The 18,832-nt window shown below is 43.6% G+C and overlaps 1 protein-coding gene across 3 annotated transcripts in view; it reads left to right on the forward strand.

The window, feature by feature from the left end:
- Window positions 1–18,832, forward strand: part of scai (suppressor of cancer cell invasion) — a 188,826-nt gene that overhangs the window by 111,005 nt on the left and 58,989 nt on the right. For all 3 annotated transcript variants that reach the window (XR_009792230.1, XM_061800572.1, XM_061800573.1), the window contains one exon: window positions 5,113–5,214. Coding sequence is in view for 2 of the 3 variants with exons in the window: in XM_061800572.1 (XP_061656556.1) it covers window positions 5,113–5,214 (102 nt within the window). In the remaining variant the exon portion in view is untranslated. The remainder of the gene's footprint in view (window positions 1–5,112; window positions 5,215–18,832) is intronic.

The raw sequence follows: 18,832 nt of genomic DNA on the forward strand, positions 1-18,832 counted from the left end.
ATCGACTGGTGTGGCTGGTCAGGTCGAGACGAGAATGGAAGTCTCTCCTGCATCCAGACCAGATCAGTGGAGTTGCTTGTCTATCTGCCTGGATTAAAGCCTTTCTTCTTTGCTGCTTTCTTCCTCTTTTTTGCCTTCAACCTACATTATATGAATTTCTCCCTACGCCTTGCAGATTAATAGTGCCGGGGGCGGGCATATTTAGCCACGACCTATCTGTTATGGAATTTGTTTGATGAATGCTCATAATTGTTTGGGACAGTTTTACGCCAGATGCCCTTCCTGACGCAACCCTCTTCATTTATCTGGGCTTGGTACCGGCCTACAGGTCGTACAATATTGTGTTCCCTAAAGGGCTGCAGATAGTCAAAAAAACTACTACGTCAACACATAGGATACACAATTCACATAGAACCTAATCTATGTTAAAGTTAAAAGGGTATGTGGATAAGAGGGTTCGAGAATGAAAAATGTAAAGGATATGTAGTTTTAAAGGATATGGGGATGAAAGAGATTCAAACCAGTGGCTCTCACTCCAGTATTTGCAGGTTGAGTCTTCACGATCTTCGTTGTACAAGTTGGGTTGGTTGAACAAGTTTATGCAGTTACTCACGTTCGATGCTTCTTCACCAGCAACAGTTTGATCACAAATGCGTCTCGTTGTTAGCCAGCTAATCAAAGGTAGTCTGAGCCGGGCGGCGACTTTAAGTCGGTCTTTCAACTTGTCAAGCTTCCTCACTATAAGTACTCACAGACCTCGTTGTATATGATACGAAGGCTTTGCAGGTCGTGTAGGTACTAGTGATTCATGTTTTCCTCCTCGGTAAATATTTGATTACTGATGCGTCTTGTTGTTAGCAAGGTAGATTAGGCTAAAATAGGCCACGCTCCTTCAAATGCGAATGAATACGGCTCCAATTTGGGTACTAAGATTTCAAAGAATGATTCTTTGTCCACTGAAGTCGTCACCAGGGGCGTCCCACATCAAGTATTCACAATGTTAGGTTTAAATTCAGCAGGATTTATTTATTGGATGATCGGGTTTGCCAGAGCTGCCTCGTTTTTGCTGATACCAGGTCAGGGACCAGAAGAAGGAGGCGATGCCTCAGCCACCTCAAATGTCTCCTCTCAATGTCAAGGAGCAGCTGCTCTACTCTGAGCACCTCCTGGATGACCAAGCTTCTCACCCTATCTCTAAGAGAGAGTTAAGTTCTTTACCACAACAGACCGATACAAAGTTCACATCTCTGCAGAGGCTGCACTGATCAGTCTCTCTATTTCCCATTCCATTCTTCCCTCACTACTGAGCAAGAACCCAAGATTCTTGAACTTTTCCACTTGAGGCAGAATCTCATCCCTGACAGCGAGAGAGCACACTACCCTTTTTCGATAGGAGGACCATGGTCTCAGAATTAGAAGTGCTGATTCTCATTCCAGCTACTTCACGTTCCGCTACACATCACTGTAGTGAGAGTTTGATATTTCGACTTAATGAAGCCAACAAAGTGATATAATTTGCAAAAACAGATGCAATACTGAGACTACCAAATCAGAGAAATTCCGTCGATAAAAATTAGGAACAGAATTGGCGGAGTCCAACCCTCACAGGAAACGAGTCTGACGTACTGCCCGCAATGTGGACCCAAGTCTTACACCAGTGACACAGGAACCAAACAACCCATATCAGGGGGTTTGGTACCCCATACTCCCGAGGTACCACCACCCGCTACAGGACTTACCAAGTAACACGATCAAACACCTTCTCTAACTCCACAAAAACACATGAAGACTGGTTGGGTGAACTCCCATGGTTCCACGGCCAGGACGAAAACCACACTGCTTCTGCTGAATATGAGATTCGACTTCCCGATGCTCTCTCCTCTCCAGCACCCCTGAATAAACCTTACCAGGGAGGCTGAGGGCCATAGTTAGAACACACCCTCCAGTCCCCTCTCTTTACCCAACTGTTCCAAGACATGCAGGCGCAAGTCTGATGACACAACCACAAATTTGATCATCGAACCGCGATCTTGGGCCTCCTAGTGCCAAGTGCATATGTGAACACCCTAACTCTTGAACATGGTGTTTATGTACATTTGATGGTGAGCACAGAAGGCTAATAACAGAACACTACCTGGGTTCTGTTTCGGGAGCCTTTCCTCCTAATCATGCCTTTACAGGTTCTCGTGAGCATTGAATTCCCCCAACAGAACGATGCCGTCCCCAGCAGGACCACTCTCTCCCACCCCTCTGAGGACTCCAAAAAGGTTGGGAATTCTGAAATGCTGGATCATGCATAGGCACAAATAACAGTCAGGACCTGTCTCTAAACCCCCCACCCCCCACCCTCCCCCTGAAGGCAAAGGAAGGCTACCTACCCAAACGTTCCAGCGCTGTGTTGGAGGGGAGTAAGTATACCCACACCAGCACTCTGCCTCTCACCATGGGAAGAGAAATTGAGTCGAAGTTATTTTAAAGGAAGAGCTGGCTAAGAATGTCTTGGAGGTGGAAAGAGTATCCGATCAAATGATGACGCTGAAATTTGAAATTGAGGGTATTGTGTTTAATGTGATTAGCAGCTATGCCCCACAAGTACAATGTGACCTTGAGTTGAAAGAGAAATTTTGGAAGTAACTAGACGAAATGGTCCTGAGCATCCCAGAGAGAGAGAGAGAGAGAGAGAGAGAGAGAGAAGAGAGAGAGAGAGAGAGAGAGAGAGAGAGAGAGAGAGAGAAGAGAGAGAGAGAGAGAGAGAGGGTTGTAATTAGTGCAGATTTCAATGGGCATGTTGGCAAAGGAAACAGGGGTGACGAAGAAGTGATGGCTAAGTACGGCATTTAGCAAATGAACTTTGAGGGTCAGATCGTGGTGGACTTCGCAAAAAGGATGGAATTGGCAGTGGCGAACACTTATTTCCAGAAGACACAGGAACATAGAGTGACCTACAAGAGCGGAGGTAGGAGCACGCAGGTGGATTATATTTTGTGCAGACGATGTAATCTGAAGGAGGTTACTGATTGTAAGGTTGTGGTGGGAGAAAGTGTAGCTCGACACGATAGGATGGTGGTGTGTCGGATGACTCTGGTAGCGGGTAGGAACATTAAGATGGTAGAGCAGAGAATCAGGTGGTGGAAGTTGAGGAAGGAAGAATGCCGTGCGGCTTTTCGGAAAGAGGTGAGACAGGTGGAGTTTTTGACCAACTTATTCAATAGAATACTAACAGGAGAGAAGATGCCAAAAGAATGGTGGAAAAGTGTGCTAGTCCCCATTTTTAAGAACAAAGGTGATGTGCAGAACTGTGGAAACTGTACAGAAATATAGAGAATGAGGCACACAAGGAAGTTATGGGAAAGTGTAGTGGAGGCTAGACTCAGGACAGAAGTAAGTATCTGCGAGCAACAGTATGGTTTCATGCCTAGAAAGAGTACCACAGATGCATTATTTGCCTTGAGGATGAGGATTGAGTGGAAAAGTACAGAGGTCAGAAGGAGCTACACTGTGTCTTTGTGGATCTAGAGAAAGCCTATGACAGAGTACCAAGAGAGGAACTGTGGTACTGCATGCGTAAGTCTGGTGTGGCAGAGAAGTATGTAAAATAGTACAGGACATGTATGATGGCAGCAGAACAATGGTGAGGTGCGCCTTAGGTGTGACAGAGGAATTTAAGGTGGAGGTGGGACTGCATCAGGGATCAGCTCTGAGCCCCTTCCTGTTTGCAGTGATAATGGATAGGCTAACTTAGAGGCTAGACTTAGGACAGAAGTAAGTCTGTCTGTCTGGTCCCTCACCAAGGACCTGTTTGTCATGGGTGACCCTACCAGTGGCGTGAACCCCCAAACAATTTAGCTCATAGGATCATTGGGACACACAAACCCCTCCACCACTATAAGGTGACTGCTCAAGGAAGGGTTTTATATATATGTATACCATGCTGTGAAAAAGTGACAATGAATGTCAGTTATTGCTCCCAAGTGTAGCACAATCCATTATTAGGTTCAGGGAGCAATTACTTTTTCAAAGAAGGTCGTAAAGATTTTTTATTTCCTTGGGTTATTTAGATGTTTTCAAACATTTGTGTGTGTGATAGATGTGTAAAAATAAAAAAAACAGAAATCAAGGGGAGGCAAATACTTTTTCACATATCCAACCAGTCATTTTCTGAGCCGCTTATCCTCACATAGGTCACACAGGCGGGGCCGTGATTTGAACCCGTCCTCAGAACTGTAAGGCCAATGATCTAGCCAGTCTCTCCACCGTGCCGCCCTGTATATATATTTACGGTATAAACATGCACTATATATGGGTATATAGGTGATTGTGTATATATATATATATATATATATATATATATATATATATATATATATTGGCCGTTCATGCCACTGGTATGGTCACCCATAGAAAAAGTGTGTGTGGGGGAGCAGCGGTCGTTGTGAGAGAAAGATCCGTGTGGTGTCTAAAAGAAACCAGTGGCTTCTTTTCTTTTTTTTACAGTACGTATGTGAATTGTGCCTTTGGATGTAACAACCAGTCCTCTCACTCATTGAATTACATTGCAAAATGCCACAAACTGAATAGCTGTATGTTATACTTTCAATTTGCATTGGATTTTTTTTTTTTTGCACACAACGCACAATATCTGCGAAGAGACTGCATCAGCGGTGCACAATTGCGCACATGCGCAGTTTACAGGGAACATCGGCTGACGTCTTTTTTTTTTTTTTTTTGGGCACGTCGTCCCGCGATCGACTGCCTTGAGCACCCCTGTGCTAAACTGTAAGAGTGTTGACCCAAATAAGCTCATATGACTTTAGAGAATGTAATTTGTCTTTCAGCCCGTGAGGAAAAACGAATTTCGAATATTCACGTTCTTTTTCCACCCACCACTGTAGTTTCTTGTATAGACATAATTGTTTGTAGGATATTGATTTAAAACTATTCATTTCATCTGAGATGATACCCTGTGGCAACCCCGAAAGGGACAAGCCGAAAGGAAAACAACAACAACATTGTCGTGATGAGCTGATCACTTTTTTTTATCACCAATTTATAGAGAAATAAAGGTCATCCCAAAGGGTTCACATGACAACTGCGCATTTCCTTTCTCCACAGGAACCTACTGAGAAGCCTGCCAAACGGGAAAATCCTCACAAGTATCTACTGTACAAGCCAACGTTCAGCCAGCTTTTTACATTCTTGGCTGCCTCCTTTAAGGTGAGTACTTGTGTTTTAATATTTGTGTGCAATCTGAGCATATGTAATCAATAGTCTCAGCCAGTCAATTTGTATGTCGTTCTCAAAAACTTCACGTAACAGCACGGCCACAACAGTTCCTCCACCTGCTCCCTGCTTTCACTGCAGAGATTATCGATGAAAAGTTCAAAATCAAAGCTCATCAGTGATGGTATGGGGCTGTGTCAGTGCCAGTGGCACGAGTAACTTACACATCTGTGAAGGCAGCATTAATGCTGAAAGGTACATACCGGTTATGTAGAAATAAATGCTACCATCTAGCAAATGTCTTTTCCATGGACGCCCCTGCTTATTTCAGCAAGACAATGCCAAACCGCATTCTGCACATGTTACAACAGCCTGGCTTCATTGTAAAAGAGTGCAGGTACTAGACTGGCCGACCTGCAGTCCAGACATGTCTCCCCTTGAAAATGTGTGCCACATTATGAAGCGTAAAATACGACAACGGAGACCCCGGGCTGTTGAACACCTGAACCTGTAGATCAAGCAAGAATGAGGATAGAATTCCACTTACAAAGCCTTAACAATTAGTGCCCCCAGCTCCCAAACATTTATTAAATGTTGTTAAAAGAGAAGGTGATAGAACACAGTGCTGAACATGACTCTGTCCTTTTTTTTGGAGGGGGGGACATGTTGCACCCATAAAATTATATGATGATGACATGAAAACAATAATGTTCATCAGTTTGAACATTATACATCTTGTTTTCTTAGTGTATTCAATTAATATAGCAAAGCAAATTTACTTATATACAGCAATCCCTCTTTACTTCGCAGTTTACCTATTACGAATTAGGTGCATTGTGCCCCCCCCCTCCAAAAAAAGCCAGGTTGTCTTACAGTATGTACTATATCACTTTAAGAAGCCAGCTCGGCTTTTTGTCGCCGATTGGCTGCATCATCAAAGCGCGACCCAGCAACTCTCTCTTTCCCTCCTCCGTCCTCTATGTCATTTTGAATACTGTTAGTGTGTGCATTACAACCTTTCTCGTTCAAAAGTCCTACAAAGCGCTCATCTTAAAGCTCCGACCGAAGCTCCTAAGCTCAAGAGTAAGATGCAAAATAAGAGAATTGTTCCAAAAGAGAAGTATGTTTGCTTTGTGGACAGCGGATCGCAGAAAAACACCCAGTGTCTGAGGAAGAGGAAGCTGATGATCATCATCAAAAAAGTAAAACTTTTGGATATGATCAAAGATGGCAGAAGTTGCACTTTTGTGGCGCCATAATGGCGTGAATGAATCAGCAGCGTGCCACATAAAAAATTATGTTGTAAATGTATGTATGTAAATGTTGAAACTGCAATAAAGCATTCAACCCCTTGAAGATGAGGCTTTTCAGTAAGCAAAGGTTGGTTTGAAAAATTTCAGAAGCGTACTACAATATAGTACAAGCTGTCGAGTTTAGCAATTGTCTTGACGGTGTTATGTTGTTGTACAGGGTGTTGGATTAAATGGCTTAATTGTACATAAAATTATCTCATATTTTCTCTTTTGCTTTGCTTTGAATGTTCTTTTGCTATGCTTAATACGCATACATTTACTCACGGTTGCTTTATTTATCACATTTGCTGTGTTTGTTACGTTTCGAACCACTCTAAGAAAATAAAGAGGATTTTTGGCAATTTGGCCAAAACGGGCTGGAGATGGTGAGAGAGACACATCCCGAGTTGTCCTCGAGAGCAAAAATTCCTCTTGTTGAGTAGGGGGCGCCACAGCAGCGAAATGGAAGAACAGCACATGTCACATCACAATAATCCACCGCGGACATCCCATACTACACGAGAAGACACCATGCGTTTGCTTTGATTGTGACTTTCTGTACTGTAATAAAAATGTTATTTTATTGTTATTGCTAACTAGACACTTGTACTGTTGTGATTGAGGTCTCAAGTATGCAATGTATCAATGCTGTAATGTTGATTAAACATTCTGGCAGCTCCAGCAGAAGTCTCCGAGTGGTGAATGGTAACTATCCAGTAATAAAATACAGTAAGTGTTTTATAATTAATATTATATATGTATAATACTGTCTATATTATATTTATAAGGTTTTATAATTCAAGATTTAACTAAACTTTTTGTCTCAAATATGCAAAGTACAAATATCCATCCATTTTCTTGGCCACTTATCCTCATGAGGGTCACGGGAGTGCTGGAGTCTATCCCAGATGTCAACGGGAGACAAAGAGCCCCACTCACAATCACACTTAGGGGCAATTTAGAGTATCCAATTAATGTTGCGTGTTTTTGGGATGTGGGAGGAAACCGGAGTGCCCAATGAAAATCAACACAGGCACGGTGAGAACATGCAAATTCCACACAGGCAGGTCCGGGATTGAACCCGGGACCTCCGAACTGTGATGGCAACGCTTTCCATCTAAACCACCGTGCTGCCAAATTACAAATACTGTTTACATATTTTAAACATTCTGGTACCGACATAAACATACATCCCCCACTACTTTGTGGTATTTCACGTTTCACAGGTGGTTCTGGTACCAATTAACCAAGAAAAACGAGGGATTACTGTAGTACATTTCATACATAAGATAACTCAATGTGCTTTACATTATTAAAAACATTCAAATACAAAAAAATTACATATTTAAAACAGGGGAAAAATGTCACAAAAAATAAAGGCAAAAATTATAAATATACATATATAAAAATTGATAATAAAAGTACAATTAAAACAGCGTATGGTGTAAGACAAATTAAAAAAATGGAAATACCCTAAAAAGTATGAGGAAAAAAAGAAGAGTTTTCAACCTAGATGTCACATTTGGGCTGACGTCACCTATGTTGGTAACTTATTCCATTTGGCTGCAGCGTAATAGCTGACTGCTTTGCCTTGGACTATACACTACACTATTTGACCTGAGTCTTTCGATCTCAGAGCACACTGGGTTTTTAATCAGTCAGCATTTCTTTCATACATTCAGGACCTAAACCATTTAGTGATTTGTACACCAGTAGCAGAACTTTAAAATTGGTTTGAAAGCTGACTGGAAGCCAGTTTAAGGACTTTAAATTCAAGTGATATGTTCAGACCTCTTTGTAATGCTCGGAACCCAAGGTGCAGCATTCTGAATGAGCCGCAGTTGTTTAATGCTCTTTATAGGGAGTCCAATCAGAAGACCGTTCCGATTGTCAAGTGAGCTAAAAAAAAATCGATGAGCTTCTCCTCTTCTACTTGACAAATGCAAGCCTTCACTCTCTATGTTCTTCAGATGGTAAAATCTATAATTATTATATAAACCATTATTATATAACTATTATATAAACAATTATTTGCTGCAAATCTGGTAACACTGACTTCACAATAATTTAGAAAAAATCTAATGATTTGGCTAATGATTTCAACTGCGGAACCCTTTTCACTACCACTTTTTGGTCAACTCTATAAAATTCTGACAATGTAATTGCGTTTTCCCTGGGTGGGTTCAGATGGAGAATCATTTTATCCATCCATCCATTTTCTTTGCTGCTTATCCTCATGAGGGTCGCGGGGAGTGCTGGAGCATATCCCAATGTTCAACGGACAGGAGGCAGGGTACACCCTGAACTGGTTTGCAGACAATTGCAGAGCACATGGAAACACAACAGTCGAACTCACAATGTGAGTTGGGGCAATTTAGGGTGTCCAATTAATGTTCCATGTTTTTGGAACGTGGGAGGAAACCAGAGTACCCGGAGAAATCCCTCGCAGGCACGGGAAGAACATGCAAACTCTACACAGGCATGGCCGGGATCGAATCCGGGTCCTCAGAACCGTGAGGCCTCCGCTTTACCAGCTGAGCCACCATGCCGCCTGAATCTTTTTATCATTTTGCTAATTTGTGCTCACATTTGACCTGATGGATTGTATTTTTTCACTAAAATAACAGGCATACTCATTGGATTTATCACCTGGAACAATTTCTGGGGCTATCTGATTCAGGGTTGGGGACTTAGCTTGTCGCCCATCAACCACAGCAAACCGAGTGAGAGTGTGGTTGAAGTTCTTACCGATGATTTCAGAAAAGTGTTGTTGTGTAGCCCTGACTAGCTCTTGGTTAAAATTTCAAAGACGCTGTCTGTAGAGGTTATAGTCAATTTGGAGTTTAGTTTTTCTCCACTTACATTCTGCTTTTGTACATTTTGATTTTGAGCTCTTGACCAACAATGTCTTCCTCCACGGTATCCTAGGTCACCTCAGGATGGTCTTAGTTTGAGCAGAAGCGACAGCATTAATGCCAATTTCGATTTTCAAAGTGAAATTGTCCAAATTTACATGAACTGTCTTGGGATTCACAGTTTGCGGCACAGCAACAGTCCCCATGAACTTAGTGGCACACGGAGTGTGAGTTTGATTCCTAATATGTTGTGAGAGGTCAAACATGTCTAGTATGGCGGAAAGTTCTTTGGATGTTTTCATCTCATCTCATCTTCCACTTTTCCAAGTTGGGTCGCGGTGGCAGTAGCTTTGGCAGGGGTACCCAGACCTTCCCCAGCCACTTCATCCAGCTCTTCCAGAGGGCTCCCAAGGCATTTCCAGGCCACCCGAGAGACAGAGACACGATCCGTGTCCTGGGTCGTGCACGGGGTGTCTTTCCGGTGAGACGTTCCTGGAACACCTCACCAGGGAGGTGTCTGGGAAGCATCTGGATCAGATGTCCCAGCCATCTCGTCTGGCTCCTCTCAATGCAGAGGAGCAGCTCCTCAACACTGAGCCTCTCCTGGATAACCAAGCTTATCACCCCATCTCTAAGTGAGAGACCTGAAACCCTGCGGTGGAAACACATTTCGGCCGCTTGTATCCGGGATCTTGTTCTTTCGGTCACGACCCATGGCTTGTGGTATGAACATAGATAGACTGGTGAATTGAGAGCCTCGCCTTTCAACTTAGTTCTCTTTACCACAACGGACTAAGACAAAGTCTGTATCACTGCAGACACTGGACCGATCCACCTGGTGATCTCTTGCTCCATTTTTCCTTCACTTGTGAACAAGACCCCGAGATGCTTGAACTCCTCCACCTGGGGTGTGATCTCACCACGCGCAATGGAGAGGGCATGCCACCCTTTTCTGAAGGAGGACCATGGCTGATTCTCATCCAGGCCGCTTTACACTCGGCTACAAACCGCTCCATTGGAGATCACAGCTTGATTAAGCCAACCACGTCCATCTGCAAAGAGAAGTATGCAATGCTGAGGCCACCAAACCACGGCTGCATATAGAAATTCTGTGAATAAAAGTTATGAAGAAAATCAGTGATAGAGGGCATCCTCAAAATCTCATGAAAACAAGACCAACCTATTGTCGACAATGCAGACCAAACTCTGACACCAGTTGTACAAGGACCAAACAACCCGTATCAGGGGATTGGATATCCCATACCTCCTGTTTCTCCTTCCTGAGACACCAAACAGTTGACCAGAATTTCCTCGAACCCGTCTTGAAGTTGTTCCCCATGGCCTCACTGAACTCCTTCCATACCAGGATTTTTGCCACAGCGACTACCCAAGCTAAATTTTGCTTTGCCAAGACGGTACCTATTAGTTTCCTCGTGAGTCCCACAGGCCAGAAATGCCTGATGGGACTCCTTCTTCAGCCTGACAGCATCCCTCACTGTTGGTGTCCACCACTGTGTTCAGGGGTTGCCGCTGCGACAGGCACCGAGCACATTATGGCCACTGTTCCGGTCGGCCACCTCAGCAAGGGAAGTGCAGAAGATCGTCTACTTGGACTCAATGTCCCCCGTCTACCCTAGAACATGAGCAAAGGTAGGGACTTGAAATTCCTTCTGACGGGAATGTCAGCCGTTCCCAGCAGACCCTCACAATACGTTTGGGCCTGCCACGTCAGACCGGCATCTTCTCCCACTATCGAAGCCAACTCACCATCATGTGGTGATCAGTTGACAGCTCCACCCCTCTTTTCACCCGAGTGTCCAATACATGCGGTCACAAGTCTGATGACACGACCACAAAGTCGATCATCGAACTGCGACCAAGGGTGTCCTGGTGCCAAATGCACATGTGGACACCCTTATGCCTGAACATGGTGTTATGTTGTGTTATTGACATTCCGTGAAAAAAAGCACAGAAGTCCAGTAACAGAAGACCACTCAGGTTCTGATTTGGGGTGGGGGGGACGTTTCTCCCACTCACGCCCTTACAGGGCTCACTGTCATTGCCCACCTGGGCACTGAAGTCCCCACAGCAGAACCTGAAGGCAGAGGGGTGTTACCCTCTCATCCACCGGTGTAAACCCGAGCCGGGGGGCAATAAGTACCTGCTCTGTGCCTCTCTCCGTGAGCAACCCCAGAGTCCAACCCCTCTCGAGAGGACTGGTACGAGAGCCCAAGCGGTGCGCAGAGGATCCCTCACCTAGAACCTGTTTGCCATGAATGACCCCTGCCAGGGGCATGAAGCCCCAGACAACTTAGCTTCTGGGATCATCGGGACACACAAACCCCTCCACCACGATAAGGTGACGGCTTGAGGATGATGGATGTTTTTTCCACGTTATTTTCAACATGAATGTTAAAGTCTCCCGTTGTGACAAAATATTTGTCGTCAGTTCAAATAATTGACAGCTGTTCTGAAAAATCCCCCATACATTTTCTCTTGTAGCTTGGAGATCTATGAATTATTAAAAAAAAAAAAAACAAGCTTTGGGTCACCTTTAACTCCAAAACACACATTCAAAAGAGCTAAAATCCCCCAGTACAATCTATTTACACTGAAATAATGACTTAGTAATAACAGCAATACCACCACCTTTTTTCCCTTTTTGACACTTGTTCATAAAATTAAAATTTGCTGGTGTTACCTCATTTAAAATGGTATTACAGCTACTTTCTGTTAAATGTGTTTCATACAATAACAAAAATGAAAAATGCCTGATCTTTATAGGGCTCTGAGTTATTCTGGAAAACACCCAGCAAATATCAGTCAGATTTACAGATAAGGTTCTTCATGGGTGGAGGGGCCTTTCACATCTTAGTGGAGGGTGGTTTCATGCAAGGGGGCATGGGAGGAAGATCTTGGCGTGGTATGGGCTTGACTCCAACATTGCCAACAGTCTTCACCCTATACATCAGACCTAACATTGCATTCAGGGTTAGAGAGGGGAAGCCGACATCTACGCCAGGTGTTTGGTTGCCTAATTCATAAAGGGGGCATTATGCAGTGTGGTTGGCTCCAAGGAAGCAGGAAGAGGTGTGGGAGATTTAAAGGGCTGGCTCATCCCATTTTATCATTTGCTTCTCCGATTGTTTGAATTACCCAAATGAGTCAGTCTCCACCTCGTGTCGCTTCTTGTTCCTTCAATTGTTTGAGAACAACTGTATCCTTTCATCCTTGATTTTTGTTAACACTTTCTTTTTGGGGCAGTGAATGATGTATACCAACTCCACACAGACAGGGCTGGGATCTGAACCCAGACCTCCGAAATGTGAGGCCAACATTTTACAGTTGCATCACTGTGCCGCCGACACTTTTAATCATTCTGCAAAATTAATCAAGAAGGTGACAGTGTAGGTGGTATATGCAGCTGGGAGGAACGTTGACTACATCAATCACCAATCACGACAGATGGGCTCCACGGCTTTCTTCGCACAGCAACTTCTGCGCAGGGTAATGTATTGTTCACGTAATGCATTGCGGGTATTATCGACCATGGGAGTATAAAGTGGCCTTTAGAGTTTTAGTTTTTTTGAAAAAGCAACATGTCTGCTGCTGACATATAGGAAAGACAGGTAAAGTGGAACCGTGACTTACAAACGGGAAGAAGACCAAAGGGAAGGTTGATGGATGTTGTGAGGGAAGACATGAGGGCAGTTGATATTCGAGAAGAAAATGCAGGAGATAGGCTGAGATGAAAAAAGATGACATTCTGTGGTGACCCCTAACGGGACAAGCCGAAAGGACAAGAAGAAGACGCTAATGTTTTCATCTGAATTAATTCTTAATTTAATATTGTTATGAATACATTAGTGTCCTAAGGCTTGACTTACAGGTACTTTGCTAGAGGAGCAACGGAATCTCTGCTCGAACTTCTGTTTCAGTGTAGTTTTCTAGTTCTTTCTTTCTTGGCCTTTTTTTTGGGGGGGGGGCGTGTTCAAAACTTCTCCATTTCCGAAAATGAAAGGCTTTCTGCTTTCCATGCTTGTCACATTCTGACTTGTCTCTCATTCGTTCCATATATAGTTATCCACTCATTTTTCTCAATTTTTTCAACCACAAATACTGCATTTCATTCACTGACACCTTGGAAAACATTCATTTCACAGGCTGCCGTAGTGACTATGCTGATTGTAACTTTATTTAATAGACAAACCCAATTCCAATTAAATTGAATATAAATTTTTAAAATTAATACAATGATTTACAAATCATGTTCAACCTATATTTAATTGAATACGCTACAAAGAATGTCTTGGAGGTGAAAGTATCCGATCGAGTGATGAGATTGAAATTTGAAATTGAGTGTGTTATGTATAAAGTGGTTAGCAGACTATGCGCCATAGATAGGATGTGACCTAGAGATGAAAGAGAAATTCTGGAAGGAACTAGATGAAGTAGTTCTGAGCATCCCAGACAGAGAGAGTTGTGATTGGTGCAGATTTCATTGGACATGTTGGTGAAGGAAACAGGGGCGATAAAGAAGTGATGGGTAAGAACACCATTCACTAAACTAACTTGGAGGGGCAGATGGTGGTGAACTTCTCAAAAAGGATGGGATTGGCAGTGGTGAACACTTATTTCCAGAAGAGACAGGAACATAGAGTGGCCTACAAGAGCGGAGATAGAAAGCAGGTGGATTACATTTTGTGCAGACGATGCAATTTAAAGGAGGTTACTGACTGTAAGGTAGTGGTGGGGGAGAGTGTAGCTGGACAACATAGGACGGTGGTGTGTAAGATGACTCTGGTAGCGGGTAGGAAGATTAATAAGGCAAAGGTTGAACAGAGAATCAGGTGGTGGAAGTTGAGAAAGGAAGAATGTTGTGTGACTTTTTGGAAAGAGGTGAAACAGACTAGACGGCCAGGAAGAGCTCCCAGCAGACTGGAATACTACAGCCAAGGTTTTCAGAGAGATGAGATGTGAAGTGATGGGTAGGTAGGGCATCCAGGAAAGGAACTTTTAGGGACAGATGGTGGTGGACTTTGCAAAAAGGATGCAAATTGCTGTTGTGAAGACTTATTTCCAGAAGTGGCAGGAACATAGAGTGACCTACAAGAGCGGAGGTAGAAGCACAGAGGTGGATTATATTTTGTGCAGACGATGTAATCTCAAGGATGTTACTGACTGTAAGGTAGTGGTAGGGAAGAGTGTAGCTCGACAGCACAGGATGGTGATTTGTAGGATGATTCTGGTGGTGGCAAGGAAGATTAAGGAGACAAAGGTAGAGCAGAGAACTATGCGGTGGTAGCTGAGAAAGAAGCAGCCTTCTCATGGACAGGAGAAGCTCCCGGAAGACTGGACTACTACAGCCAAGGTGATCAGAAAGACAGTCAGGAGAGTACTTGGTGTGTCTTCTGGTAGGAAAGGGGAGAATGAGACTTGGTGGTGGAACCCCAAAATACAGGAAGTCACAAGGAAGACGATGTTCAGAGCTGTGGGAATTACAGAGGAATAAAGTTGATGAGCCACACAATGAAGTTGTGGGAAAAAGTAGTGGAGGCTAGACTCAGGACAGAAGTAACTATCTGCGAGCAACAGAATGGTTTCATGCCTAGAAAGAGGACCACAGATTCATTATTTGCCTTGAGGATGCTCGTGAAAAAGTAAAGACAAGGTCAGAAGGAGCTACATTGTATCTTTGTTGATCGAGAGAAAGCCTATGACAGAGTACCAAGAGAGGAACTGTAGTACTGCATTGGGAAGTCTGGTGTGTCGGGGAATTATATTAAAATAGTACAGGACATGTATGATGGCAGCAGAACAGAGGTGAGATGTGCCATAGGTGTGACAGAAGAATTCAAGGTGGAGATGGGACTGCGTCAGGGACCAGCTTTGAGCCCGTTCCAGTTTGCAGTGGTAATGGATGGGTTGACAGATGAGGTTAGACTGGAATCCCCTTGGACCATGATGTTCACAGATGATATTGTGATATGTAGTGAAAGCAGGGATCAGGTGGAGGGACAATTAGAAAGATGGAGGCATGCACTGGAAAGGAGAGGAATGAAGATTAGCCGAAGTAAAACAATACATGAGTGTGAATGAGAGGGGTGAAGGCAGAAGAGTGAGGCTCCAGGGAGAAGAGATAGCAAAGGTGGACGACTTCAAATATTTCGGGTCAACAATCCAGAGCAATGGTGAATGTGATAAGGAAGTGAAGAAACGGGTCCATGCAGGTTAGAACAGTTGGCGGAAGGTTTTTGGTGTGTTATGTGACAGAAGAGTCTCTGCTAGGAACAAGGGCAAAATTTATGAAACAGTGGTGATGAACCATGATGTACAGATTAGAGACAGTGGCACTGAAGAAACAGGAAGCAGAACTGGAGGTGGCAGAAATGAAGATGTTGACGTTCTCGCTTGGAGTGAGCAGGTTGGATAGGATTAGAAATGAGCTCATTAGAGGGACAGCCAAAGTTGGATGTTTTGCAGACAAGGTTAGAGAGAGCAGACTTCGATTGTTTGGACATGTCCAGATGCGAGAGAGTGAGTATATTGGTAGAAGAGTACTGAGGATGGAGCTGCCAGGCAGAAGATTGAGAGGAAGACCAAAGAGAAAGTTGATGGATGTTGTGAGGGAAGACAATGAGGGCAGTGGATGTTAGAGATGAAGATGCAAGAGATAGGCTTAGATGGAAAAAGATGACATGATGTGGCGACCCCTAACGGGACAAGCCAAAAGGAAAAGAAGAAGAAGCCATTTGAAAACTTGATTTTGTATTTGTCTGGGTTGTGTCTGAATAATATTAAAATTGGTTTGATGATTTGAAACCTGTGTGTGATAGATACGCAAAAATGTTGCAGATGGTGTTTGTCCTTTTTTGTGGCAGCCCCAAAACAGACTGTGATGGAGGTACACAGTACTCATTGTATGACTGCTGTGTAGAACTGTCCCAGCAGCTCTCGTGACATCCTTTGCTGGGCTTTTTTGAGGATGGAGTTGATGTTCATCTCCCACTTCAGGTCCTCTGAGACACAAGACAGTTGGATAATGTGAGTGGGAGCTGTGGTGAAAGATTGCTCCTGAAGTCCACAATAATTTCTACAGTCTTTAGAGTGTTCAACACCAGGTTGTGTTGGCCACACCAAAGCTCCAATCTTGCCACTTCTTGTGGATATTCTCACTCATCACTGTCTTTGATGAGGCCAGTGACTATGGTGTCATCCGCGAACTTCAGAAGTTTGACTGTTGGGTGCCTCGGGGTGCAGTTCTTAGTTTAGAGTGAGAAGAGCCGAAGGGAGATCACACAACCTTGGGTTGTCCCGGTGCTGATAGTGCGCTTGGATGAGGTGGTGTCTGCCAGCCTCACCTGCTGTGTCCTGGCCGTCAGGGAGTTGTGGATCCAGTGGAAGATGGCAGGTGAGATGCTTAGCTGGAGAAGTTTGGAAGAGAGGAGTTCAGGGATGAAGGTGTTAAACGCAGACTTGACTGCCACGAACAGGATCCTCGCATAGGTACCCTTGTTGTGGGGATGTTCAAGGATGAAGTGCAGACCCATGTTGATGGCATCATCTGCAGGCCTGTTAGCTCGATAGGCAAGATACAGTGGGTCGAGCTGGGGACTTGTGATGCTCTTGAGGTGGTCCAGCACAAGGCCTTCAAAAGACTTCATGACCACAGATGTAAAGGTAACAGGGCTGTAGTCATGAAGACCTGAAACTGCTGCTTTTTTTGTGACCGATATGATGGTGAAACATTTGAAACAGGTTTGTACTTGGTTGGTATAGGTTAATCTGGATTTTCAAATTACTGTCTTCTGATTTTGTTTAACACATCTCAACTTAATTGGAAATTAGTTTGTAGCTAACTGTTGTGGTACTTCTACTATTAATCCGAACCAGAAGTTGTTTAGAAACTCTAATTTTTAAGTAGAACAGCATTTTACATGTAATTCGCCTAATCCGTTCCAAGCCCCCCGAACCACCTATCCTCCCTCGTTAAAAATAAGCATTCAAAGTTTACATAACATTAATGATAAAAAAAATTATGTTCATTTACTTTTGGCATTGAGCAACGATGCGAAGAGAAGGGCGCGTGACAAGGCATCATGGGGGACGGAGGAGGAGGAGGCATGCACAAAACTTAATTCGACTAAAATTCATAGATTTCACAAACTATGAATTTTAAACAAATATTAACACTAACTTTCAATCTTTAGTGAAGTACCAATCCAAGGATGTTTGTCTTTGACGCCGTTTTATAATCTTGCGGAAATGTGCAAGGGAAACGTCATCAAAGTGAGCGATAGACTCACTAGTTAACACATTTTCCGGATTATTCTTTTGAATAAATTCAGAAATGTCATGGAATTTCGTAAACACATCCTTTATTCTGGTTGATGGAAAAGTGGATGCCTCCTCCTCTACGTCATCCTCACTAAACTGCTCCTGCATTGCCGCGTGTTCAATCACCTCCTTCATCAAAAGGTGGTTGTAGTGCTCCTGAACGTTGAAAGATCATCGTGGTGCTCCTGAACTAACTCATCAATGTCCTCTTCACCCTTTCCCAGGGAAATAATCTCCAACTTCACAGTTCAACCTCCACTTCAGTCCTCTCAAAATCCCGTGGAGCAACAGCATGAGGCCACATGCACAAATGCCTTTTTCATATTTCTCAATGTTTTCTGGTTTTGTTTTGATGGACAGAACAACTCTCGTCGTCTTCTCACTTGCACTGGCTATCAATTTCTTGGGGCCAATGGTGAAAAAAGAAGAACAAATCTGCGAAAAAGTTTTACAGTACGAGTGTACGCTACTGTATGACAATGGATTCAGTGATGAGGATACAGCAAGTTCATCACAGGTAAAAATTTACGTCCCTTCTAGCCAATGTGATGCCAGGAAGATGCTCCATCACAGCCAATGGTAGACCAGCTCTATTGCATCACATAAACCTAGATACAGGAAGTGCATCATGGCTAAAGATCGACGTCCCTCCTCGCCAATGTGATGCCAGGAAGATGCTCCGGCGATAGCCAATGGGAGTGCAGCTCTAACTCACCACTCACATACTTTTCATAGACTACAGGACGTTTTGCGTTCGGTGGAATCCATCACCTTTTTTTTCCTTTCGTATCCTAAATTTCCTTCATAACTAGAGACAATTTTTTTCCAGGGAGGCTTTTTGTAACCTGAATTTTTTGTTAATAGAGCCGTTCGTAAGTCGAGGTGTGACTGTATCCTGATTTTGCTTTAGTTATTTATTGTAAAAGCCAACCAGACCTTGAGCTTGGCTACTTTGTGCTTGTGAATGTTCTGTTTTATGTGTAGTCCACAGTGTCTTTAGTCTTGTTAATTGCTCCCTGTTTTTGCTCGCTTCTCGTCAAATGTGTTTGAGTGCTGATTTCATGTCTTACAAACTGCTTGTTCTGGATGCAGGTTGAGCCAGTTGCTCGTCTTTCACATTCAGGCCAA

The sequence above is a fragment of the Syngnathoides biaculeatus genome, chromosome 17 (genome assembly GCF_019802595.1).
Source record: "Syngnathoides biaculeatus isolate LvHL_M chromosome 17, ASM1980259v1, whole genome shotgun sequence".
NCBI lineage: Eukaryota > Metazoa > Chordata > Actinopteri > Syngnathiformes > Syngnathidae > Syngnathoides > Syngnathoides biaculeatus.